Below are 26039 nucleotides of genomic sequence, written 5' to 3'. Positions count from 1 at the left end.
ATTCATTAATTACTCATTTGCTTTTTTCACTCCCAGTTAACATTCAAAAAAGGGTGATGTTTGTATTGCAGCACTCTTAGCATCCAAACTCAGAGCAGATTAACCCTTAGGCTGGCCATGCCATCTGTCTTATGTCTGTGTCTGCTAACTGGTAGCTGTGTTTTGGTTGTTGTTTTCACAAATAATAATTGATTTAGGGTTAATTAAATGAAAACTGTGCTATGGCAGTTGGGGCTTCTGCTGTTGCCGTGTGAGTTCTCTGTTCATCAAGAAAGTTCTTTAACTGTACAAGGATGATGGTAGGTCTCAGCTTCTACTTAAGAGCTCACAGTATGGAGATATTAAAGTGGGTGTCAGAGACAAGCCAACTAAAACTCATGCAAGGCACCACATTATAGACTCAAGATCAATCAAAACAGAAGGGAAATAATATGTATATGGTTAGAGGACCACAAGTCTAGGGGTAAAGGAGATGAAGACACTAAAAACTCAAATAAAAAATTGTGAGGTTTTTAAATTCCTTTTTACTTTTCCATTACCAGTTGCAAAAGCAAGCCAAAATCAACAGTCCTGCTGAAAATATAGGCTTGTGTCATATTATGTATCAGCTAGTGAGCATGCAAGAATCTTATGGGATTTCCCAAATGACTTGGTACTGCGGGTTTCCTCTTTGCTTGTTCCTTGTGTTTCTCAAATCATGTTTAAATTTCAATGGTGGAAACACGCCTGCGTGTGCCAGTGAAAGCAAGGGGAGAGGTCATTAGCTTCCATGACACCAGTGCAGTCTGTGACGTTGAGAACAGCTTTGTGGTTTGGTACTAAAAAATTATATCTCTGAGAAATTATTTCTATACCCTCCACATTCCTTTCCTGTATGTCTGGAATGCTGTTAGCTACTATTAATTTTTAATATATTTTACTTGCAAAAGAAAATAAGATAGAAATAAAATCTGATCTCATTTCTATTTGCTTTACACTGGAAATATTGTTACAAAAAGGCATAATAAAAATGCATAAACTTTATTGTCCAAGCTTCCGCTCCAGAGATTAATTTTTCTGATGGTTCATTTCAAAACTGTCACTCAATCATATGATCTTCTGGGACAAGATAATTTTCTTTTTACTTTAGATTTAGGGTAAGTAAATTTAAAAAAAAGTTATTTTTATGAAACTCTGTGAAGGATTGTGACTTCATCATTCTCATGCAGGCCTATCAGAATGAATTTCTGTTGCAATAGATTTACAGCATGGTGTCGTGAAGTGTGTAAACTCCCATGACTAATGCAGGGTAACCATCAAATCCTCTTTTCAGCCTGGAATATTTTTAGCCTGTAGCAAATCAATGTCACTGAATTCCATTTGTAAGAAGAGCCAGTAAATTATGAGGCAAAAAGCATTCCAAGCCTGTGGATTGTTTGTGAATTATAATTGTTTCCAAGAGGTAGTAGTTTGAGGTTGCAGTAGCTGCTTTGGGCAGCAATAGCCCGAGTATGGAATTCTTGTGCTAAGCATACGGAGCAGCCTGGGCTTCCTTATGCTTCATGAATACCTGTGCGTTTTGTGACAATTTTCATCTCTTTGCTGTAAGAAAGATGTGGGTTTAGATAGCTGGAAGGAACTCTAGCTTTTGGAGTTACAGGCAAGGAGCTAGGTAACTACAGTTAGAGAAAGTTATATAGTCAATTTCTCAAAAATATTTATTATACCACAGCAACTACTTTGCTGTAGTTCTGTTATTTCAGTCACTGAAACATTAGATGTTTGCCTTTTCCTTTATTTTTGGTGTGTGGATTTTCTTTTTTCTTTCGGAATAATTTGCTCTCAGTCATAATGAAGAATACAATAAAACCAGTGAATATTATGACACTATTGCTTATTTCTAAATTACTATAACCATTCCAAAGTCATACTACTACTGTTAGAAACACAGCTGTAAAAGCCGTACTACTACAGTTCTGAATTTCTTAAAAATTTATTAACTGAATTTTAGAGTCTTTACCAGGGATGAAAGTTCCCCTGATTCCAGAAGCTAGTCCTTATTTATTATAGAACTTTGTACTGGATCTGAATTCCTTTGCAATTTCTTGTGCAATTATTTCACATCAGTTAGGAGTTCAATGCTAGTGGATCATAATTCAGGTTCAGTGCTTTAGTTACCATGTTGATTTAATCTATAGGACAACTTGATGATCCAAGTAATTATATAATTCCTTTTTTAAGTACAACTTTTAAGAAAAAAAAGCATTTATTTAATGTCATAAAAATGACATTTGAGGAAACTTAAAGGGAAGATCAGGACCATGTCTCAGTACAGATTCTATCCTTCTTCACTTACCCAATTTGCTTCAGCAATATTTCAGCAGGATGTGGAATTTGTTGCTCATAAAGGTTTATTAAGAAGCAAATGTCAATTCACTTTGCCTTCAAAGTTATGTTTTAATGCTAGCAACAAAGCACAGTCAGATAAATTCTGCAAATTTCTGTCATAGTTATTACTTTATTTTGTTTAGTATTGGTACTGGGCTTGGCTGGGATCAACTTAATTTTCTTCACAGCCATCTGTCTGGTGCTGTGTTTTCGGCTGGTGACCGAAGCAGTGTTGCTAACACACCAATGTGTTCCAGCTGATGCTGAGCCGTGCTTGCACAGCACTGAGTCCATCTCTGTTTCTCACTCTGTGCTCCCAGCGAGTGGGGTGTGGGGGTGTGTGGTTGCAAGAGGCTGGGAGGGGACACAGCCAGGACAGCTGACCCCAGCTGACCAAAAGGATGCTCCATACCATATGTTGTCATGCTCAGCAATAAAACTGGAGAGGAGTTTTTCCAAAGTAGTCATTCCTCAGGGATTAGCTGAGCATCATTCTGCTAGTGGTGAGTGATTGCTTTTGCATCACTTGTTTTTCTATTTGGTTTGGGTTGGTTTTGTTTTTTTTTTTTTTTTTAGATTGTGAGTTTTTGTAGGTATTTTGGGTTTATTTTTATTTTTTTCTTCGAGTTAAAGGCAGTTTAATAAGTGAAGGGAAAAACTCCATCCCAGAGAAACCCAGTACAATATTTTAATCAAGTAAATAAAAAAGCAAAGGGGTCTGATAGCAAGATATGTAGTGCAACAGGAACGTACATAGTGATGCATTGGGAATTCTTCAACAAATCATTATCAGTGGCTATTCATGAATTCTGCAAAATTGTATGTGAATTCCATTACATGTTTGGAGCCTCTGGCTTCCAACAGCTTGGTTCTTAGAAAGCTACTTAATGGATGAAGAATAATCTGGGGGATACAAAAGAAAATTAATCTGCAGCACAGATTATATTCATTATGGTTACCATATTAAAAAGTCTCTTTGCAGTCAATGCAAAGGCCTCATAAAGAGCAGTTTGGGAACCCCTGCAGGACACAGCATATAGGCAATGTGTTGGTTCATCTTTTCAGGTTTAGAGTTTATATCTGCCTCTTGTGTCAGGACAGATCATAAATTCTTGGGGGCAAGGACTCCCTCTTTTGGAGACTACTTCCTGGTCAGCAGTCCCACTATTGACACCAGACATCTGGTGTTTGTAAACTCCACTTTCATTAGAATACTCAAAATACTCCTTCATCCCAAGAGGGTCTATTTTTTCATATCTCATGTGCAGATGTGTTTTTTTGACATCTTTGCATATATAGATATTTTTTTCTTCAGGGTAGCTGAAATATCACCAGGTGCTATTGTAAAGTGAAATAGATGTTTTCCAAAATTATATTTGCTCAACATTAGAACTGTGAAATTTATTCATAAAATGGTACTGTGCTACTGTTGTCTCATTCATGCAGAACTTGCCTTAGCCCAAATGCTGGCACTGTATGCATAAGTATGGTTGAGTAAGGATATATTGTGCTCTTTATTGAGTATTTTACAGTATTTAATTAATATTTAGCTTGAAGAAAGTTAATTTCCTGAGTCTTTTTTTTTTCCATTTGAAATGAAAATTTTCTCTAGTCTTAGACATGTGATTCTGCTAATAATGTCCCAACACAAGGCATTAGAGGAGTATTTACAAGTAATTCCACTCATTCCTGAATGTCAGGCTAAGAAACCAGAAATGTTAATTTAATGGCCATAGTTCTGCATCATAGCATCCATGCTCTACATTAGAATATGAATAAAGAATAATAAGAAGATAGTGCACGTGAGAGATACTTGTTCTTCTCCAGTTGATTCTTGTAGCTCAACTAATCAGTACATTTTGGTCTAGACAAGAAACATAAATCTATCTTTTCAGAATATCTCACTTGCCATGAAAAAATACAATCCCCCTTCTCTGCTATGGTCTTCTTATGTGCTGAAGTTACAACAGCGACTGGCAGTTTCATGTCGATTTTCATCTCCCACTAATGTTCTGTATTTCACAGAGGAAATGAGAAATCCCCAAGGTGGTGAGTATCCCCTTCCTTCAGATGATGAATGGAAAGTGTCAATGCTGACAGGAAATGCAGGAACTGAAGCAAATGTCATTCTCTGGATATATGGAGACAGAGGAGTAGCTGGACCAATAACTCTTGCCAAGGACAACAGAAAGCAGCTGTTTCTTCCCAGGCAGGAGGATGAATTTCAGGTAGCTAATGAAGGCTAAAAACATTATTTTAATGTGTACCTTTCCAAAGATTATTCTGTCATGTGAAAAGAAAAAATGTTTTTCTCTTGTGTTTACTCCATAAAATAAATCTCTATCTAATATCTCTGAATTCTGCATTAAATCAGTTTGGTGCATATATTTAGCAACAGAGGAAATACTCTTTCTTTTAACCCCCTCTCCCTCATATAGTAGCCCAAATGGGACTATTGCAAGCGTAAATTAATTTCTTTAAGGCAATTGATTTGAAACTAGCTTTAGAAACTAGCCACTCCTAAACAAACCATGTCTGATGTAAGACTTGTACATCATTTAGGGATATTTAGTAATTAAATCTTCATACATACAGTTTTCAAAGCGTACTATAAATTTATACTGTGGAACTGGTTCAGTTAAGGAAGAAAACCTTTTTTTCAGCCACCATATTATAAACAGCTGAAATGCCAGAAGCTTTACCTATGGAATTACTAAGAGCCCAATAAAAACTACATGTTATCATGTCTCAAAAGCACAAAGAGTTCTGTTATTATTTAAGAACAACCCTACCTCTATTGTAACAAGGAAATTATGTCTAGGTAGGTTGAGAGGAAATTACCAAAGGGGCTAAAGCTTCTGTTTTGCTTAAGTCTTTCTGTCTGAGATGCATATAACACGTTGCTGTCTTCAGCTAACTGAAGAAGAAGTTACATTTTTCAGTTTTTGTGCAAATTTTTTTTTTTTTTTTCTGCACTCATCAACTCTTCTAATTCAGTCTTGGGACAAACCAAGATTGTTACTGTCAATAATATTAATAATAATACTCTCTATGAATAGGGCATAGGCAGGAAGATAGCCAACTGTAATGTTCATTTTCTAAGCGTGTAAGCTATATATTATGATCCACGGGGAATCCTGTTCTCCTAATTAGTGAATAATTTATAAGCAACATTGCGTAATGGCATGTTTGCAATGTTAATCCATATATTCTTAAGAGATGGACCAATTTCTCTTCTCTAAAATAGATATTGCCCATTATGGCTGTGCACTGTGGATATTGATCTTGTAAGAGACTAGAATCTTTCTCTCAGCACCTGGGGCTACTACTAGGATTCTTTACATCATGCTGACACTATTGCTTTCGGGCATGAAACAGCAAATGTCACCAAAGTGCTTTTCATTCTTTAGTCCGCAGTAGATAAATCCACAAAGCAGCAGCCTATGAGTAAGAGCTCTTTTTTTCTTTTTTCCCCTTTCAACTTTATCCTGCACTTGTTTAGCAGGATAAGTCTTGAAATCAGGATAAGAATGCAGGACTTCAAAAATTGCATCTTCCTTTTACCATTTGCATCTTTGACATGTTTTCACTGATATTTTCTAGAGTAGAAGATACCAAATTTTATTTTTTAAAGTGATCAACTTAATCATAGCCCTAGCCAAAAGTTCTAGGAAGAAAGCAGATTCCAAAAGCCTGTAATAATCAGGCAATTTGGAATCAGCTTTCTTTAACCTTTCATTTTATCAGCAGTACGCCCAACTATGGAAAATTCATGTAGAACTATAATGAGACATGAAAACCATTCATATGTGGCCTTTCGTCTCTTACCTTACCCATGTAAGTAGTCGTTGCTTGCTTATTCCTTTCTAAGATGGGTATGGGAAAGATCAAGGCTAGCAGAGGGTTTCTTCTGGGAGATCTCTGCTTGTCCTAGGCAGAAGTCATTCTTTGCATTCTGACAAACTTCAGTACATTTATGTTTTGTAGTGATACATTAAATGATCATGTAGCTTTTTTTTTTTTTTTTGTTAACTAAAAGGCTAAAGAGGGATTCAGTAGAATAAACAGACAACACGACAGCACTGTATATTCAGTGATCACCAGCTCTGTGAATGAGAAAACAGTTATATTACTTGAGAAGTGAATTGGTTAGTTTGTGAAATGTGGGAAATGACAATAGTAGTTTTCTCAGTCAAGCTGTATATATACCCTTACTTTACTACTGCTATAATCCAGAAGTCTCCAGGTTACCTGTAATAAGACTAGTTACAGAGAGAAATATTATGCAGCATAAGCAAAGATATCAGAATTTGACTCCACAGAACAAAGCTATTTTCTTAAGCCGATGGAAAAGACAGGAACAAGATTGTCACATCAGTGCTACAAGACTGGAGTTAGCATTTATTTTGTTAACAAAATTCAGGTCAATGTAGCAACTACACCAGTACAAATACAGGTGTGAATTCCACAAATTCTTTCTCAGGCAACCATGGCAATTTACTGAGTGCATTTCAACGTTAGGGAAAACAAGGGTAAAATTGTTTGCTGCTAGAAATCTTTGACTAAAGCATGGTAACACTGTGATTATATAATAAAAGTTTATTATACAAAAGCACAAAGAGACAGATAAAAGCTGATATAGGAACTGAGGTAATTCTGACCTCTGGAAAGAGAAGAGGGCTTTTTATTAATGAAGGTGAAGAATGAGTGGATAATATACTAGTAGGTGTTTCTAAGAGAATGAAATGAAAATATTTTTTCTACAATGTAAGTAGCTTTTTGGGACCTGTGGTTTAGTGGATTTAATTTTGTATTCCTCATTTCTCTCATGAATGGCCCTCACCAACTTTTTTTACTCTTCAAACTTTGAAGAGTCCAAATATCTGCCAAATCATTTCCCTGGCAAGCATTGTAATTTCATTAGGCTATAATCTGGCCAAACTGGGGCTCAGGTGGAAATCTGCTTAGACAAAACAGAAGCAATCTCTTTTCTGAATCCCTTAATCCAATATCTGCCAATCAAATGTTGTGTGCTCTTCCTGTACACTCAGATACTACAGTGGTTCAGAGAAATCTGGAACCAACTGCAAAGATAAAGATACAGTTTTATGTATTGTTTTTCACATGTGATGTAGCTATGTTTTTTCCAGAAATATAGTCCAAATTGAGTGAACAGCAAAATGTAGAAATACAGGGCAAATGCAGTTCGTGCATCAATGAGAACTGGATTTTTGAGTTATTTCATATGTGATTGAATATACAGAAAGGGAAATGGTGGTGGTGGTGTTGTGTTTTGTTTTGATGGTGGGTTTTTTTTTTGTTTTATCCCCCCCCCCCCGATGTCCTGTAACAGTTTAAGGCATAGTATTCATAGATCTGTGCTTGCCATTAGGGTGCTGCTTCTTCCATATGTGTGGGAGACTGAGACTGAAATGTCTTAATCACGAACTGAATAGAGTGTTAGATTGCATGAAAGGCATGGCCTTACTTAATCAGCATCCAGCCTCTACCACACAAGTTTAAAGAGTAAGTTTTGTATGGTTTTGTCTTTAGTTATATGTTGTATTGTTCTGGCTTTATTCAGGTTAAAATAAAAAGCATCGGGAATATCTTCAAGATAAGAATTGAACTTGATGGATTACTGAATGAGCAATCAGAATGGAACTTGCAAAGGGTGAGGTTTTGTATAGTCATTTTTTCCTGCCTTATTAATTTTTATATGAACTAAAAGCCCATCTTTTCATGAAGCCACAGCTTAATAAATCAAAAAATGCTGATTGTGTTGCATTCTTGTTGCTTTGTCTTAGGTTGCTTTAGGGATGACGGTCCTTCTCTTGAGAGCTGGAAATATGTAGCATTATTTTGCAATTATTCCTAATTCATCTAGTTCGTAGGTAGGAATTTTAGTGTATTGATGGGTTCTACCAAGTTTTGCTTTCTGAAAGCTCGCCTGTACTCTTCAGTGTGTGTTAGGGAGATTCTAGCTATAAATTCCAGCTATGAAAAACTGAAAATGTTGGAGCAACAATTATCCCATGACAACTACATGTTAACAATGAACAAAGTTTGCGTAAGAGTAGTCTAGTCCTAATTGACCCATGCATAGCTCATTTTCATGGAAAAAGAAACTGCTGTTTTTCCAATTTGGTGAATTAATTATTCTTTTCTGCTTCTGTTTTAATTCTATTTTTCTCATGATATTTAGGGATGTTGACCAGAATAATTTCATATTAAATTCTTGCTAACACTGACCTCCATGTAAGATTTATTTCAGAATTGTATATAAGTATTTGTTTTCTGTTTATTTTGAATATGTAAAAGACACAAGCTTATCCTTTGGGTTTTAATTCATCTTAAAAAGCCTGATTTAGACAACCAGAATTACACAGTAATAACAGATTTTTACATTAATCCAAAGGCTTTAACTGTAACCGTAGCAAAACTGAATGTAAATATAAATATTTCCATTGCTCAAATGGTTGCAGGAATCCTACTTTTCATCCTGGTGGTTACAGAATATTTCTTTAACATTTTGGTCCAAATTTCATAGGGTACCCCAGGGATTTCAAATGTTTCTTTTCACAGAAAGAAATAAATTAGGTTGCAAGCTGTGTTTTTCTGACAAATCAGCTAATATTTGTGATTGTTATGGATCAGCAGGGGGAGCTCTGCCAATAAACAGTAGAGATTAAGAATCAGTGCTGCAAAAGTATATAATATTAGAATAAATACATGCTTTGGAGTTAAAAGAAGGGTTTATTTTACTTGAAATTTTTTTTTTTTTGAAAAGTGAGATAAATGCATGTATTGTCCTGATTTCCTAAGTTTTAGAATTTAATGTGAATACTTATTTTCATAATTTTGTTTGCAAGGTTTATGTAAGCTATTCAAAACACAACTGCAGAAAGACAATTTCTTGGCACTGATTTCCTTTTGCTGGTGAAGTCCTATGGAAAAAACTGTAGTAAGCATTGTTATAATTCAATACCAACAAAAATGGCTCTCATAAAAGAGAGGAAAGACTGCTTAGTTATAGAAAACAGTAAGACAGATATCATAAGATACAGTGGCAAATAACTTCGGAATTTGAATTCTATCTTCAGAGGAATATATAGAGGGTGCTGGCACCCAGGTTGTCTTTTGTTCTGCTGTAGAAGAGCCAAATTGATTTAGTATTTCAACATATCCTCTCCTTGCCAGAGTTCAGAAGGATATAGATGACGAGTTTCATCCTGTTTTCATTTTAATACAAAAATGTGTCAATTTTCCGCATCTTCCAAAGGCGCAGTCTTACCTAAACTCACCTACCAGAAAGTTTTCAGTCTTCAGTACTCCAGAGAATGTTACATGGAGGTGGTTCCCTGAGAGAAATCAGAATTGGTGACATTTCTTATGGCACAAAGGCAAATTTCAATTACAAATTTGTTTGTTCCGAGAATAATTTTGAAGTCCAGGACGTATTCAAAGAATAGAAGCTGGCAGTTTCAGCTGCAATATCACAGATTAAAGATCCTCTAAAGTGATGAGCCAAGTTACAAAGTAGTGGCCAAAATAAAAATGTTTTCATAGTGCAATTTTTTATGTCATATTTACTGATCGTCTCATTGTTTTCTGAGATAGAAGAAAAAAATATACAACATTATGTTTTGCTGTTTAGAAGCAAAACACTGGAAAGAATGAACTGAGTCATAGTTGGAGTTGCTTCTTCCCTAGGTGACACTGCAACACCTAAAGAGCAAGAAAACGCTGAATTTTCCAGCAAACACGTGGCTGTCAAAGAATCGTGATGACAGAAATTTTCTCTGTGAACTTCCAGTAGTGGAAGCTGGAAAACCTGTCTATCCAAGTACGTGTGTACTTCTCAGTTGCATGGTTACACTTATATTGGTTACGTGGTTTTCAGTATCAATGTCATCTGAATTATATTCCATTTGCTGTACATTCCTAAATGTTGTCTTAGCAATATTAAAACCAGATAGTTAGACTGATTTCTGGAGAATATATTCCAGGAAATTAATTGCAAATCAAACTAGCTGGCATTGTTTCCATTAAACTAGAATAGTGAGTAAAATGAATTGTGATTACATATAACTTGTATTTTCTTCTTTTGGTTCCTTTCGGAAGTTGTTTTATACCATGTTTATGTCTACACTGGTGACTTGGAGCAAGCTGATACAGATTCTGCAGTTTATCTGTGTATCTATGGAAAAAGAGGAGATTCTGGTCTAAGACTTCTGCATAAATCTGGTATACCAGTGACATTTCAGAGAGGAATGGTAAGTCTGAGAAACAATTTGCTTAGCTATATAAATATAACTAAGTAACTTTTACTGGTCTTAACAGGTTCCTAATAAAAAGAGGTTTAGCAAAATAACTTTTAAGAACTAAGGAAAATAATTTTCTACTGATCCAGGAATGACTAGAATGAGTGAAAACACAGGCAGGAAAAGGGGAAGAAAAATGATTTGAAGAACCCATCTATGATGATGAGAAGTGGTGCCTATGAATCTAAAACATATTCTGGTGAGGTAATATGAGTTACAGCTGGCTCCAAATAAGTGCACAGAAATTGTTCCATGATTTCAGATCTTAGTAGGACTGTTTGTTATGTATTTCTTCTAATGGACAATAGTATAGTATTGTGATTAATACAGGGCAGATTTAAAGTAAATTTTCTTTCAATTACCTCCTATCTCCTCCATAAGGAAAATATACATCATGCTGATTTTCTGCAGTAGTGTATGGTTGAATTTCAGGAACTACTGAATTTAATCTTAGCTCTGCCACTAGCATTCTTATGACCTTCTATTAAGCCTATTTCTTCCCCTGTGAGCTATTGAGAACTAACATTTGTATGTCTAACAAATGATATCAAGCTGTTAGTGAAACATTTAATTAGAAATTAAAAAGCAGTATCTAAAATGCAAGGCATAACAATAACGCACTGGCAACCTTCAGACATTTCTATACTGTCTTAAATAATATATTTTATGTCATTACCAATGTATTAGATATGCAATTCTATTCCAATTGAAATTCAGAATTTAAGTGCAGTTTTCTGGGTAGATTATTCTCGCCAGACTGATAGTAAATTCAGCATATTATTTATACAGGGACTAGGGGTGGTTCAAAGCGCACTTTCTTATGGAAATGGGTGAACAAGACAGCGGATTGTACGGAGAGGCAGAGCAGGGCCTGGGGTATATCATTTTATGACACAGGCAGTTGAGTGTTGACTTGAACAACTTGATTTCATCCCTGCCACAGGTATTCTACATGATATTAGGCAAACCACTTCAGTAAAGCTTCCCTGAATGACCACTTTTCGTGTGCTTCTGTTTTGCTGCCTAACCACTTTAACTTTTCTGAGCAACCATAGCTGTAACGGGGGTTTGTTCCAAGACAATTCTGGTCTGGACATAGTAAGCTCTTTGAAATGCTAAATATGCCAATAAACTAAGCCCTCTGTTTCTCAGTTGAGCACTCAAACTACTTTGCATCTTTGACAGCTTTTGGCAATAATCTCTGTGCATTAACTGTATAGGTAAAATGAAACATTATGCAGATGGCCTTTCAAAAAATAGATTTCAGCATTTGCAGAAAACTGGGGTACTATTGAAAAAGTGCAAAAGTGAGGTCACTGGGGAAATCAGTTCTGCTTCACTGAACTGTTTGGGTGGCTGCAGTAAATAATGCATAGAGTCATAAAGATAATGCAGATAAAAAAGAAGTATTAAAAAGCTACAGTCCTGCCTGTGCACAATTTGAGGCAGGGATCCTTCAGAGAGAGTAGCTTGTGATCATATATTACATATACACAAGGGAGAACTAAAGTTGCACAGGCAGTCTCAATTCTGCCAGTTGCTAAGGACTGAGAACTGTACAGAAATGCATTTTCCAATGTAGATCTTTCCTTTGTTTTCCTTTTACTGAGAAGCGTGTCCTGGACTGTTATGTTTAAAGAGAGAAAACTATATGCTTTTTACTGTGATAGAAAATTACCAACCTGAACCTTTCACCTGCTCAGCTTCGTGCTCCTAGGAAAACAATCTTTGCCAACCGTAAGCACAAGCCTAAATGAATAACAAGGCGAAAGCTGCATCTCAGATTTCAGTTTCTTCCAGCAGAATAAAATGCAAATAGAGGAGGTGAGACCAAAAAGAGAAAAGGAAGAGAAAAATCGGTATTTTAAATAAATATCAACAAAAGAAAGAATAGCTTTAACTGGTTCTTAGCTAGAGAAGAATAATTGTAAATTGTGGGATATTGAAAAAATAGTGAAGGGTTGCATACAGCATTTTGGATGATGGCTGAAAAAAACAATTTATTTGGGGTTATTACTGCAGTGTGATTCTAGTTGTGTTGTCTCATTTACTCTGATTCATAATCAAAAGACATTTATCTTTTCAGATCCAACCACTTTGAATACAGTCCAGCTGTCATTAAAAACAGCAGGAATCTTTGTACGTTGTGAGAGTTAATCAGGCTTTTAAAATACTTCAACTTTCAGACTTAGTGGTGGCAAATTGTGAAGTGCTGTCTCTGTCTTCTAGATCAATGCTTTTGAAGTGGAAGCTGTATCTCTGGGAAAACTGCAGAAGGTGCTGTTGCGCTGTGAGGCTAATGCCAACTCCCGGAATTGGTACTGTGACAAAGTCATTGTCAGAGAAGCTGAGAACAGCTCGGAATATGTTTTCAATTGTGAAAGGTACATTTTACAAGAATATTCTTAAATGTATATCACCAACAGTATTATGCCAAGAAATGTACTAATATGAAAATATGAATGTTCCAGGAAAGGACAAACTTGGATTATTTTGCGGTTTCCTAAAATTCACAAAATTTCTTGTTCCAGAACAGATTGCTTCAGTTAATAAGCTGTACGGTGCATATCAAAGGTTAAATGCTTGTATTGTGACTTTGTTACTACTGTCCAATGCAGCCTTATCATACAAGGATCAGTGCTATAATTGTGAGTGACGTATTCAAGAAGGAAATAAAAAGCACACAAAAAGATTCTAAGTTAAAGTGTATTTATAAATGGGAAAGACAACAGATTCGCCATCCAGAAGTAACATTCATTCTCTTTCGGAAACAGATCACTGTTAGAGAGACAAATGTGATACCCAAAAGTCAGTATTATTTTGTGGTTGTTCCATTTAAGTTATTAAACTAGCATCTTAAAAGTAAATTGATACGCATTGTATTTTGCATGTTTGAAAAAATATTACGGTAATCTCACACTTGGAGTTTCCAGTTTTGCAGTCTACCTCATGGTTATGTGCATCATTTCAGTGAAATGAAGGAAGTGTAGAGAAACTATGTGACCATGTGACAACACACTAGAATATGAGCCAGCAGTGTGCCCAGGTGGCCAAGAAGGCCAACAGCATCCTGGCTTGTATCAGAAACAGTGTGGCCAGCAGGACCAGGGAAGTGATTGTCCCCCTGGACTCGGCACTGGTGAGGCCACACCTCGAGTGCTGTGTTCAGTTTTGGGCCCCTCACTACAAGAAAGACATTGGGGGCTGAAGCATGTCCAGAGAAGGGCAACGAAGCTGGTGAAGGGTGTGGAGCACAAGTGTTATGAGGAGCGGCTGAGGGAACTGGGGTTGTTTAGCCTGGAGAAAAGGAGGCTGAGGGGAGACCTGATCACTCTCTACAACTCCCTGAAAGGAGGTTGTGGCCAGGTGGGTGTTGGTCTCTTCTCCCAAGTAACAAGTGATAGTACAAGAGGAAATGGCCTCAAGTTGTGCCAGGGGAGGTTTAGATTGGAGGATATTAGGAAAAATTTCGTTATTGAAATGGTTATCAAGCATTGGAACAGGCTGCCCAGGGAAGTGGTTGAATCTCCATCCCCGGAGATATTCAAAAGATGTGTAGATGTGGCACTTAGGGACATGGTTTAGTGGTGGACTTGGTAGTGCTAGGTTAACAGTTGGATTTGATGATCTTGAAGCTCTTTTCCAACCTAAACAATTCTATAACCTTGAACACCTTCTTGCCACTCTTGGTATAATATCCTCAAAAACAGGAATAAAGATGCTCTCTCACCTTTATAAAACTCTCTAAAACTGAGATCTTTCTTCAATCAGTAATATGTTTTTAAATGGTAGTATAAGAGTGAGAATTTCTCTGGAGTAGATTTGGCTGCAGACAGCTGTTGTTGCTAGCTGTAGTTGCTACCTTTCTAAAAAAATATAGGCAAAACTTCCTAACAGGAAATTCTACAGAGAAATCACGCCAGCTGCCCAGCTCAGTCATGAAAAATCAACTCGGTGTCATAGCCGTCCTCCAGTGGGTTACAGGGCTCAGGGATGATGCATGTCAGGGCACTTTGCTGTATTAATTCTGTAGTAATTAACATCAGATGTTGATCAGCAAAAATTACTCATTGACAGACACCATCAAGAAGAAACAGAGAGGGTTTTTTCCATTCATAACTTTTCTGCGAGGAAGTACCGCACTGAAAAAGGGTTCAAAGAGGTCAGTTGTGGAGGTCAAAGGTAGCTTCCATGTTGGCAAAAATGTAAAGCTGAAACATTGTGCTCTATTCAAGGAGGGGGGAGGGCTTTTTTCCTCGAGAAATCTCTCTAATTTATTAATATTCAGCCTCATAGATTTATTTTACATTGATACTTTGTGATCCAGGGTATAAACAAAATGCTGTATTTTTTCTCATATAGCTGAGGAAATATCAGTATTTTATCTGACTTTAAAATCTGATATTCATTGCTGAACATCCAACAGCTCTCACTGGATTTCAATTATACAGTATTTGTTAGTTACAGACTGACACTTCTTAGCATTTAGGATTGCAGAAGATACCTGTGTGTTCAGGTTTTAGCAAAAATGATATAAATAAGTAATTGGCTAGTAAGACAAAATTTATTTCTTAGGGACTAGTTCTTATATGAATTGACTTATTAATGTTTTCAAGACAAAAACCAAGGAACCTTCAAAAGCTGCTCTGGACTCATGCTGCTCAGCTTACACTGGATTCCCAACAGGCTTTGTAGGAGACTGAATGGTTTAGGTCATTCCTGAATAGTCCAAGGGAGTGAACCAAGTAAATAAAACCCAACAACCAAGAAGCTTTCTGATTTTTATTTTCCCTTGTAGAAAACCAGCTGATTTTTTACCAAGCAGGAGGAAACTACAAGAGCTGGTAAACCGTTCTCTGCATGACAAGATTTCAAAATTATCTGTAGCCTAGAGTAACATGCCTAAGAAACCTAACCAATATTTACCTTCATGTGTACTTTTTGAGACTCATCTATCTGTCCTCAATTTGTAGGAGGAATAAGGAAGAGCAATATTTTATTCCATCTTTGTTTTTAACACTGAACTTTGATTTTAACAACTACTGCGATACATACAAATTATACTTAGCACTCAACCCACAGTACTGAAAAAAATGTTTTGTGCCATATTCTTCTGTTTAGCTATACAAATAAGCACAGTTGTGCCACATGAGTCTCTTAATCTGACACAGGAATATTTTACTTACACAGCTCTTACCTTTGCACAAATGAATTTCTTTGTTGGGTCAAATAATTTCTACTTTAACATCTATCAAATCAAATACCGAAATTTTAGAGGTAGAAACCCTTTTCTGTTATATGTATTCAGTATGAAAATAAGATGTGGATCATTCAGTTCTATGGTAAAATGGCAGAGAAAAAAAAAAAAAAGATTCCTACCTGCTTGCTTATTTTCTTTCTTATTCTTAGGTGGCTTCCATTTATGTCCCAAGGTGTAATTCATTCAGAAATTGAGCTATACCCTCAAGGTAAGTTTTACTGTAACTTTATGGAAGTAAGATCTGTAAGTTGTAATTTTTTCCTCTGAAGATATCTGGGCTGAATTTACACTTTAAGTATCAGAGTTAACAATTTTGCAGCTTCCTGTGTTATATTTCTGAGAGAATACATTTTGCGTTTGCATTGCATAACGGGTATAGGTGATAGTAAGAAAGTAATGAGGGAATGAACGAGAAGTCAAGTTTTCTTGTATTGGCTAGAACCACAGAATGTCTTTTTCATCTCTTCTTTCAAACCTTTTCTTTAATGTTAAATGATAACATCTTTTATTAACTGGTTTGGTTTTTTTTTTTTTTGGCAGAATTTCAAATAAATCAACAGCTGAAAATGCAAGAAGCAAATGGTAAATGCTCCTCTAGTCTTCTGTCTTTAATGAAGACTGTTTCTGTTTCAGAACTAATTGCTTTACACATTTGTTGGCATTTGTATTTATTTTAAAATATTAATTGCAGCACACAATTTGAATATTTTAGTAAACTCTGAACTTCACATTTTAATTTAAACAATAAATCATTTTATTTATGCTTTCTTTTTACTCTGTAATTTTTCTTTCCATAATGTTAATTTTCTCTCCATTTGCTTGAAAATTCATATTTTTCTAGTACTTATTGGTGATCTATCTTAATTTCAAATTTTTAGTTAACATTTTCAACCATAATCTTTTCTCATGGTCTAGATATAGTTTTGTTCTCATTATTAGTTTTTAATTTTCTGTTTTGCCTGTGATTTCATATTTATTCAGCTTGACTTTTCTATCCTTGCAACCAGCACAGATTAAATTACATTTCTTAATAACACATTTTCTCAGCTGTGAGAACTACTTCCTGCTGTAGGTTGAACTATAATTTAGAAGCTGTTGGGAGAAAGTTTGAAAATGTTTATTTATAATTTATTATATCAATCAAGACATCAAAGTAGAACTTGCTAGTGTATTGTATTGTTTTTAATATTCTAGGAAAAAAAAAAAAAAAAAGAACATTTCTAGAAAGTCACCTGTGGTAAGGCGCCACTTTCTGATGCCCCCAGGGATGTGCTCAGTGTGAGGTTGCACCTTTCCTCCATGTAGGCCAAATGAAAGTCACCTCATTCCACATTTTTCTGTATTCTTCTCTCCTCAGTGTGTATTCCTCTTCAGTCATTAAGGAAGTATTGGTGTTCTACCTCATCAGAACAAAACTAGCTTTTTATGTCAAAGAGAATGAGAATTATGTGTTTGTAATACTTACTGTTTCCAGTTTCTATGTGGAAACATGCAGGAATGCCATGAAGATTCCTGGCATCAAAGAGATTAGAAATTTTATGTTTCTTCTCCTACACCAACATTGTCCTTCAAACACAGAGCCCTGTCTGTTTCCAGAAAAAGAACAAGCCTCAAAGTTAATATTGAGGAATGCAAACAAATTCTTTTTTATCATATTTTTTGGGAACTTTGCTTCCCTTTTTTTTTTTTTACCTTGGGAGTTGTACTAGTGTGCAAAATAGTTTACTGATACTACACTTATCCTTTGGAAGCAGGAGTTGAGCTAGAATATGCAGTCTCAAGAGTACCAACTGTGTTGTTTTGAAACTGCATTGCTTAACAAAAGAGACACTTGAAGAGGATAATAGAATAGAATAGAAAAGGCCATCAAAACCACTTCAGGTACAGTACATCAGACAATGAACAAGTCCAAAAGAAAATACATTTTGCCTGCTTTAAAATAAATATGTGTTTCTGAATTACTTTTGAATTTTTAGGAGTAGTGTGTCATATCTTATCCTTTATCTACACCATTCTTCATAAGCACTTGTAAATTGAATTGTCCTTATTTTCCAGCCAAATGGTCCAAAGGAACTTTGTCTTTAAGGAATTAATATTATATTGTTAGAAAACAGAAGAGGCTGACTTTTTTAGTAAATGAGCTTTTTTATGGCACAGGGAGTCCCTGCCTTATGCTCTTTGTTTCCACCTTCAGTGTATAGAAGCTTTTCACCCTTCTAATTGATGCTGATTCTTTTGTAGCCTGGTGCTATGGTTCTTTTGTCAAGAGAGGGGGTCTATAGAGTAAGCTGTGAGGATGCAAATTTTCAAAACCACAAAAGAGTTTGTTACAAGCTGGAGTCTGACAATTTTTAGTGGAAATTGGGTGGTTCACTTCCTTTATAGAATCATACAATGGTTTGGGTTGGAAGAGATCTTTAAAGATCATCTAGTCTACCTCCCCGCCATGGTCAGGGACATCTTTCACTGGATCAGGTTGCCCAAATCCCCATCCAACCTGACCTTGAACGCTTCCAGGGATGGAGCATCTACACCTTCTCTGGGCATCTTGTTCCAGTGCCTTCCTGCATTCATCATAAAAAATTTCTTCCTTATGTCCTATCTAAATCTACCCTCTTTCAGTTTAAAACCATTTCCCCTTGTGTTGTCACTGCCAGCCCCGGTAAGAAGTCTTTGCCTTTCTTATAAGCCCCCTTTATATATTGAAAGGCTGCAGTAAGTTCTCCTTGGAACGTTTTCTTCTCCAGGCTGAACACCAACCTTTCTCCACAGGAGAGGTGCTCCAGTCCTCTGACCATTTTCATGGCCCTCCTCTGGACCTGCTCCATGTCTGTCTTGTACTGGGGCCCCCAGAGCTGGACACAGTACTCCAGGTGGGGTCTCATGAAAGCAGAGTAGAGGGGCAGGATCACTTCCCTCGACCTTCTGACTAGGTTTGATTGATCAGATCAAATGAGCTGTTGCTGTTTTCTGAATTCCCAGCTGTGTATTTCTGTGTATTTAAAAATCTATCACCCTCCAAAACTAGGTGTCCGCCAGACATCAAAAATTTGGAAAAGAAGAGATCAAACTTCCTGCTCTAGTTCAGTCTTTGTGGGGCAAATTACTGAGGGATAATGGGTCTGGCCCCAGATAAATACTGCTGTCAGGCAACAGATTTAATTCATGCAGGCATTACCAGACAGCTTTCTATTAATAAAACTGCAGTGTACACTGTGTCATTTATTTATAAGATGACTGTGGGCTGGTATTTCATTTGTTGTTTGCCTTGCACAAAATGAATTTAAGTCACTAAGTGGAACAAGTTTCATACAGGCAAAAGCTGCAATCAAAAGAGGGGTGGAGAGTGTGAGATCCTAGCTTTTCAGATGTAGAAATGCATTTTCTAATTGTGAATTGTTCTTTTTTAAAATAAGATTTATATTAAGCTGCTTTCAGATATTTAAATAACTTGTGTGCATTGTATGGGAGCAGAGATGACATTTTTAGTATCAGGGAAGCTTTATATAAAATGATTTTCTAAAGAGTCCTTGTTTAGTGTCAGAATTTTTTCCAAAATCTTTCTTTTTTCATGCTAATCTCAATGTCATGCCTCCATCTAGGCAAACAGAGCCAGGGTAATTGCTAGAAATCTCACTAGGCTCTGTGTTCATATTTCCAGCTTTAGTATGCTGCAAACCTCCTAACTCTTTAAAGTTATACAACTTGCCTAAAATGAGTTTGAAGGATGTAGCATTTAGTCAATCTTCTGTTGCTTCTCCCAGCATCACTACTTTTTAGGTGCACAGTTACGGTCCCAGGGCTAAATTATGCTTTTATTTATATCTTTCAAGTAACTTTCTACATATCAGTAACAGTTATAAAAGCATTTTGATTTTATTTTTTGTTTTACAGAAGGAGACTGGAAGATTACTGTAGTCACTGGGGATTTTGAAACAGCTGGCACAACAGCAATAGTGTCCCTTTACGCTTATGGAGAAAACAAAGCTTCTGGTCCTATTATTCTGGGATCTGGGAAACACCAGCTGTTTAATCCCAACAGTGAAGATACGTTTAAGGTATAGTATGGTAGTTATATGAACACTGGAGAATTCAAAGCATATGCAAAATAGCTTTTCTCAAAACTGGATAATAGCAGTAATTAAAAGGACTCAGAGCACTATGTAAGGATCATTAAGTATTTCTGAGGGAGTGTCTGACTTTTATGATAGTAAGATTTGAATCAGCAAATGTATTCAGAACTGCATCAAGCAGAATCTGCTTCATATCTGCATCTGCTTGATGTGCAAGTTTTAACTAGACGTTGTTCATTTGCAGAGGTAGAAAAAGCTTTCTTTGCCTGTCCTTTGCTTTGATGTAATAAGATAGTCCTGGCTATGACTCGTGTTGCATATCCCTCCTTGGAAGTGTTCACTGTAAATTCCTCCATGGGTTTCCTCAGGCTTCTGAAGGAACTGAAGGACACTGTCGTGTGAACCTTTCCTTGGGGAAGGTAAGAAGGAAAGAGGAGATGGCTAGGGACTAGAGTCCAATCACACGGGTTAGGTTAATTCAGGTGATGTAGACTAGTGATGTTCTACTTCTCCAAGCAAATGGTGAGATTCCTCTCCTTGAGAGAGACCTCTGAGAGGTGCTTCAGAAGCATGACATTTTCCAGGGCTTCTCCAAGTTCTTATAATTCCTATAATTTCTTCCAGTTCCTATAGTTCCTCAGGACTGTACCTGTTGCAATTGTTACAATTGCTATATGTCATTTAGGTTGAAATAATTTATGCATAATAAGCAGATGATGGGGAATCAGTGAGACATCGGACAGGAAGTTTCTCTGTTGGTGGTTTTTTTTTTTTTTTTTTTTTTTTTTCCAGTTTGAAGTATAAATATGTAAGTTCTTGCAGATACAAGTCAATGGTGGTCTTTCCCTAACATTTATTTAAGTTTAAAGTAACTTGGACAAAATTTGCAGATAATGCTGGTTTAAGATTATCTCATATCAAAAGAGGAAGGTGAAATCAGTTTTTGTCTGAAGACTAAATTTAAGTGTTCCTTTTCAAATCATTCTGGCTAGTTGATCATCTTGGATATTTATTCAGCTAATTAATTATGTCTGACAGCAAGTTCTTACTCATTTATTCAGTTCATTGAGGAAAGTACCCAGAATATTTGTTTGTTTTCTTTCTCTTTGGAAGTAACACTATGTTTCTCAAAGCATTATTGTTATCCTCCCAGCATCAGAGCAAGACCTGATACCTGGAAAAGAGCTCTGATGATCTGTTGCTATCCACACTAACACCCAGGCTTAAGTCTTCTACACTGTACCTAGGTCTTTGTGTCTGACGCTTTTCTTTGGTGAAATACCACTGAAAGCCTGGAAGAGGCTTGGAGGCTAGGCACAGCACTTTGATGCAGTTGAAGCGGGATGAATCCGGACTGAGGAGTTTCACTGTCCTGGTTTCAGCTAGGATAGAGTTAATTTCACAAGGAGCCAGGACAGGTGAGCCAAGCTGGCCAGGGGGCTGTTCCATACCATGCGATGTCATGCTCCCATAAAAGGGGGCTAGTTGGGGAGGGACGGGTTCGGCATGGCTCCAGGACAGGCTGAGTGGTGGTGAGCGTCCGGTTGGTAAATTGTTTTCTGTTATCACCCATTGTGTATATTGCGTTATCAGTACTGCTGTTGACTGTTTCCCTCTCCCTTTGCTGTCCCAGTAACCGGTCCGTACCCCAGCCCGCGGGCTTTGCCTTTGTCTGCCTGTTCTCCTCCCCATCCCGCCGGGGAGGGGTGAGCGAGCGGCCGTGGGGTGCTCAGCTGGGGCTGAACCACGTCAATCACTTAAACCTTTTACAAAATCTAATTCTGTAATCAAACTTTTAAATTCACGTTTAACAAGACCTTTAAACTTCAGAGGTTCTTGAGGAGGCTTCTCCCTCAATTCTGACGACACCATTCTAACGACTTCAAGGTTGACCAGATTACTGTCCATCCATTATTTCTCAAAATCACTTATTTAACTGTCCGTCAGTGCTGGTCAATGAGGAGAGAAAGAAAAGAACAGATAAAGTAATTTTGCTTCCTTTCGCCACATCACCCCCCCCAATTTCTCAATTTAATAAGATAGCCGAAGTTTTTGTTAATCCAAAAGGAAGCTATGTTTTCCAGATATTTCAGCACTTTGTAACTCTGCAGTCTTCCAACATTAAGAGTACAGTGTAATAATATCAATATTGCTAAAAACTGTGGAGTTGCAGAAAAATTGCATAGCCCCTATGGCTTTCTATTGCACTAGTTTAATCTGTTAAGTACATAGGGGAAAATCTTGACTAAATGGGCTAAGATTTGCAGTCTTTGTGTAGAAATGTGCTGGATATTTGACGCCTCTTGAAACTCCAGGTAACCTTTTTTTTATTTTAAGAAAGTGTTAACTGATGCAGCGAGCTGCAAGACTTCAGTGTAATATAATGGAAAAAATAAAACACAATCATGTCCCAAAAAAACCATCAAATTACCATCTCATTTCAAAATCCCTTTGGTCACAGATAGAATCATAAGAAATGACAGAATAATGGCCCGCAAGAAGAGAATGAGGCAAAACTATACTGAATTATCTTAATAAAAATCAAGAATAGTAGCCTGATAGAAAGTACAGTTAACTGTATAGTAAGTTGGGTACTGAAAAGTAAATAATGAATATTCAGTAATGTTAAAAATAATGAAAAAAGAAAGTTATTAAAACTTGAGTAAATCAAGTTTTCATATACTCCTGAGATTTCGTTGCTCATCTAGAATCTGATTTTGATGTTGCTTGTATTGCTGTATACAGCTGGTGTAACTTCGTTAAGTTTGGCTATCTCTGATTAAGGTTTGTGTAGATTAGATTAAAAACTGCTCGACTTCCAGTGTAACGTGGGTAGCATGTAACAAGGCTATTGCCCTTGGACAGTTCCGTATGATGGTGGCACATGAAATTCACTGAAGGTAATTAATTTACAGTTGTTGTGTGATGGGGAGGGTTCTTGGGTTCTAGGTTCTTACAAGATAGTTGTGTATAAACTACACTCTATTTGCTCTTGTGGCTTAGCAATTTTTCCTACCAGCTGGGAAAGTCAGGGATGAACAATACGGGAATGGGAAAGAAAAGGAATTTAAATTTGATGGATTTCCCTTTCTGCTCTGTAATTGTTCCTGTGTGTACAAAGAAACTACTTCTAGGCTATGGTTTTCTGCTTCTGTTACTATTCAGGCATAGTTTTTAGGGCATAATTTTTCTGTTGAGAGTCATTCCTCCTCCAATAGAGGGACATCAATCTACAATAAGTTACAGCTTTCATCAGAACTGTGATCTGTTTCCTGCATTTTCCTCTAGTGTCATCACAGTCCCCGAGTATTTCTCAGTATTTCAAAAATACTGATTTTGGCAGTATGTTGAGTTGCTCAAGACACTGAAGCTTTAATTATGTTGTAAACTATATTATCCAGAGTCCTGTATGTTGGATTGCCATTCTTTGAAACATGGCAAATTATCTCTGAGTGTAGATGCTGTTTGATAAAGAAATTCTTTTTATAAGTTGTCTTTTAATGTTTGGCCGTGCCAAATATTCCCTTCTGTGTCAAAGAGAACTAAGCAGAAGACTGTAAGCCTATTATCTTCCATAAAAGCCAGCTACAATCTCTTGAACTTTATTACTTCTATACAGAATAATTCCATACCTTTGGGTACAAGTCCTGCTCTTCTAGTCATAATGAAGTCAGTAAAATCACTGACTGGTTCAGTAGGTCTGCTTTCAAAATATTCGATGCAAGCCTTAGTGAGAGTGGCAGGACCTAGCACCTCCTTAACAAGAATTCTTCCATGCTTCGCTTTGTAAGTTTGCTTCATTATCAGCTCTGCAATCTCTTTAGGGCAGTGTTAGTCTTGCTGATCTCAACAAGTTGTCAAGTTTTATCTTAATAACACTATATTAAGCTATTAAGAGTGCTGGGTTTTTTCCTAAGAAATCTTCAAAATCTTCACTTTAACCTTATATTTTGTAGTTGGTGGCTGTCTTTGTAAGGAAGATAGTTGTTCCTTGTTTGCAAGATGGGACATGGAATATGCACGATTTTTTTAGGAGAATTGGAAACTGGAATCCGTCACTGGTGTGAGCTTTGCTGCTCAAGCCCATTTCTCTAACTTGTAAAGCTGGTGCCCTCTCCAGTTACACTATTTAAAGTTTCTTCATCTGTATAAACAGTCCTTTAAACACTGTCATAATCTATTAGGGCAAAATGCCAGAGAGTAAGATAGGCAGATGAAAAGCAGGGCTCCTACTAATACTTGCAGAGATACTTGATCATAACACTTAAATAGTGTTCCTGTGATGAGGTGGTTAGTGTTAAACCCAGCTGTTTTCCTTCCAGTCTCATATACCTTGTTTGTAAAGCATTGTGTTCATCAGGTGTGCCTTATGCTGTATTGCATCACACAGAGACTTTATAGTTAGAAGTTTATCTGTTGTTTTTCATTTTGGTTCTCAGTAGTTTTAAATAATCTATGCGTTAATAATTGACACTCCTTCCTTTAGAACCAGCCCTACGGACTGTAAGAATCTGTCATGTTTCACTGCGTGTCTTTCACTCCTGTACCCTGGATCCATATTCATTCTTTAATCAGTCAAAACTGAGATCTCTAAAGTAAAATGAGAAGCAGTGGGGAGAAAACCAAATGCTATAAAAATAGGTTGAAACAAATCCATTTTCATGCTTTTCCTCCCATTGTTAAAATAAAAGAGTCTGTAATGAACTCAGCGAGAATTCTTCCCAAGTGAGAAGATTGCAAAAGTGACCGCAAGCACTAATGCAGCTATCCACTCTCTTAATCATGGGATGGGCGATGCCTAAAAGCTGGGCATAGCTTGTGTCCTGCTATTTTCCGGCTGTACCTGTTTGCCATTATTATCATTTAGGTCCAGAAACTGTTGAATAAAACTTAAAGAAACCCAGGCTTTAGTCAGATATGCTTAAGGCAGCATAAAACAGTCACACTGCTGGTTTTAACTCCACTTGAAACTGTCCATCTCTCTAGGAAATGTATGTGCTAACAACATGAACCTCAGTCCTCACTGAGATAAAAGGAAGAAGTATGTAAAACAATCTCCATCAGCTACAGGCTGTGCATGAAGCAAAATTTAGCTTGTTCCAACAGCATAGAAGGATTGTACAGAACTCACAATCTTAGAGAAAAACACAATTCATCTCATTTCCAAGAAATGAGAGTGAGTGAACATGGTACTACTTGTTCAGAAATTCTGCAGTATGGAGGGTATATATATCTATATGTGTTTTTCCATGCTAAGGTAGGTTCTTGAGAGAACTTTATGTACTCAATTTCAAGTTTAAACTTTCAGCCATATATCTATAAAACTTCTTTTTTTTCTACCTGATGGCAACACAAGTCCAAGATGAATACATATTAAAAACCCTGTCTGTCTCTCAAGTCACTCCTCTCTCCCGGGTTATGCTGTCTGTTTAGTCCCCTTGCAGGTCTTCAGATTGTTGTTCCTGAAATTTTGTAACACTAGTTTCCTTTGCTAAAGGTCTCCCTGTTAAGAGCTCCCTCAACTTCCAATGTCAAGTGCCCAGATTCAGCTTCTGCCTTTACTAATCCATGCTCTTGCCTTGCCTTCCCCTCAGCCATTTTCTAATCTATTCACATTCTTGTGCCTCCCATCATCTCAGTATCTGAGCACTTTTCAGAAGTGAGTGGTATGACTAAAGTGCGGCTTATTCTCTCACTCTTGATCTTAAAAATAATTTTGGTTTTTTTTTGGGCTTGATACAACTCTATAAAGAGAATAGACACTTTATACGGTACAGGCCTTATGCTAAACAAGATGAGATCAATTTATCTTGGATTGAAACAGAAGATGATAAAGGGATAAAGTTTTTGATGACACTTACTTTATATGGCCAGCTCTTTGACAGCCCTTTAACAGTTCTATCTCCTGTAAAAATTATTTTCACTGTGCATTGTAGGGATTTCTTAGTACTAGCAATGTTGAATCTGGTTCTCACCCTAGAGATAATTATGTCAATAAGGTGATGCCATTGCATT

General features: G+C 36.7%; 1 protein-coding gene across 1 annotated transcript in view; it reads left to right on the top strand.

Moving 5' to 3' along the window:
* RP1 (RP1 axonemal microtubule associated) overlaps positions 1 to 26039 on the top strand; it is a 209716-nt gene that overhangs the window by 72361 nt on the left and 111316 nt on the right. Inside the window, exons 18-25 of the mRNA XM_075744095.1 lie at positions 4393 to 4595; positions 7952 to 8041; positions 10081 to 10213; positions 10492 to 10643; positions 12921 to 13075; positions 16101 to 16159; positions 16492 to 16533; positions 19846 to 20009. Of these exons, the coding sequence (XP_075600210.1) occupies positions 4393 to 4595; positions 7952 to 8041; positions 10081 to 10213; positions 10492 to 10643; positions 12921 to 13075; positions 16101 to 16159; positions 16492 to 16533; positions 19846 to 20009 (998 nt within the window). The remainder of the gene's footprint in view (positions 1 to 4392; positions 4596 to 7951; positions 8042 to 10080; positions 10214 to 10491; positions 10644 to 12920; positions 13076 to 16100; positions 16160 to 16491; positions 16534 to 19845; positions 20010 to 26039) is intronic.

The sequence above is a fragment of the Balearica regulorum genome, chromosome 2, assembly GCF_011004875.1.
Source record: "Balearica regulorum gibbericeps isolate bBalReg1 chromosome 2, bBalReg1.pri, whole genome shotgun sequence".
NCBI lineage: Eukaryota > Metazoa > Chordata > Aves > Gruiformes > Gruidae > Balearica > Balearica regulorum.
Note: the sequence above shows the minus strand (reverse complement) of the source record. Positions and strands in the feature narration are given on the sequence as shown.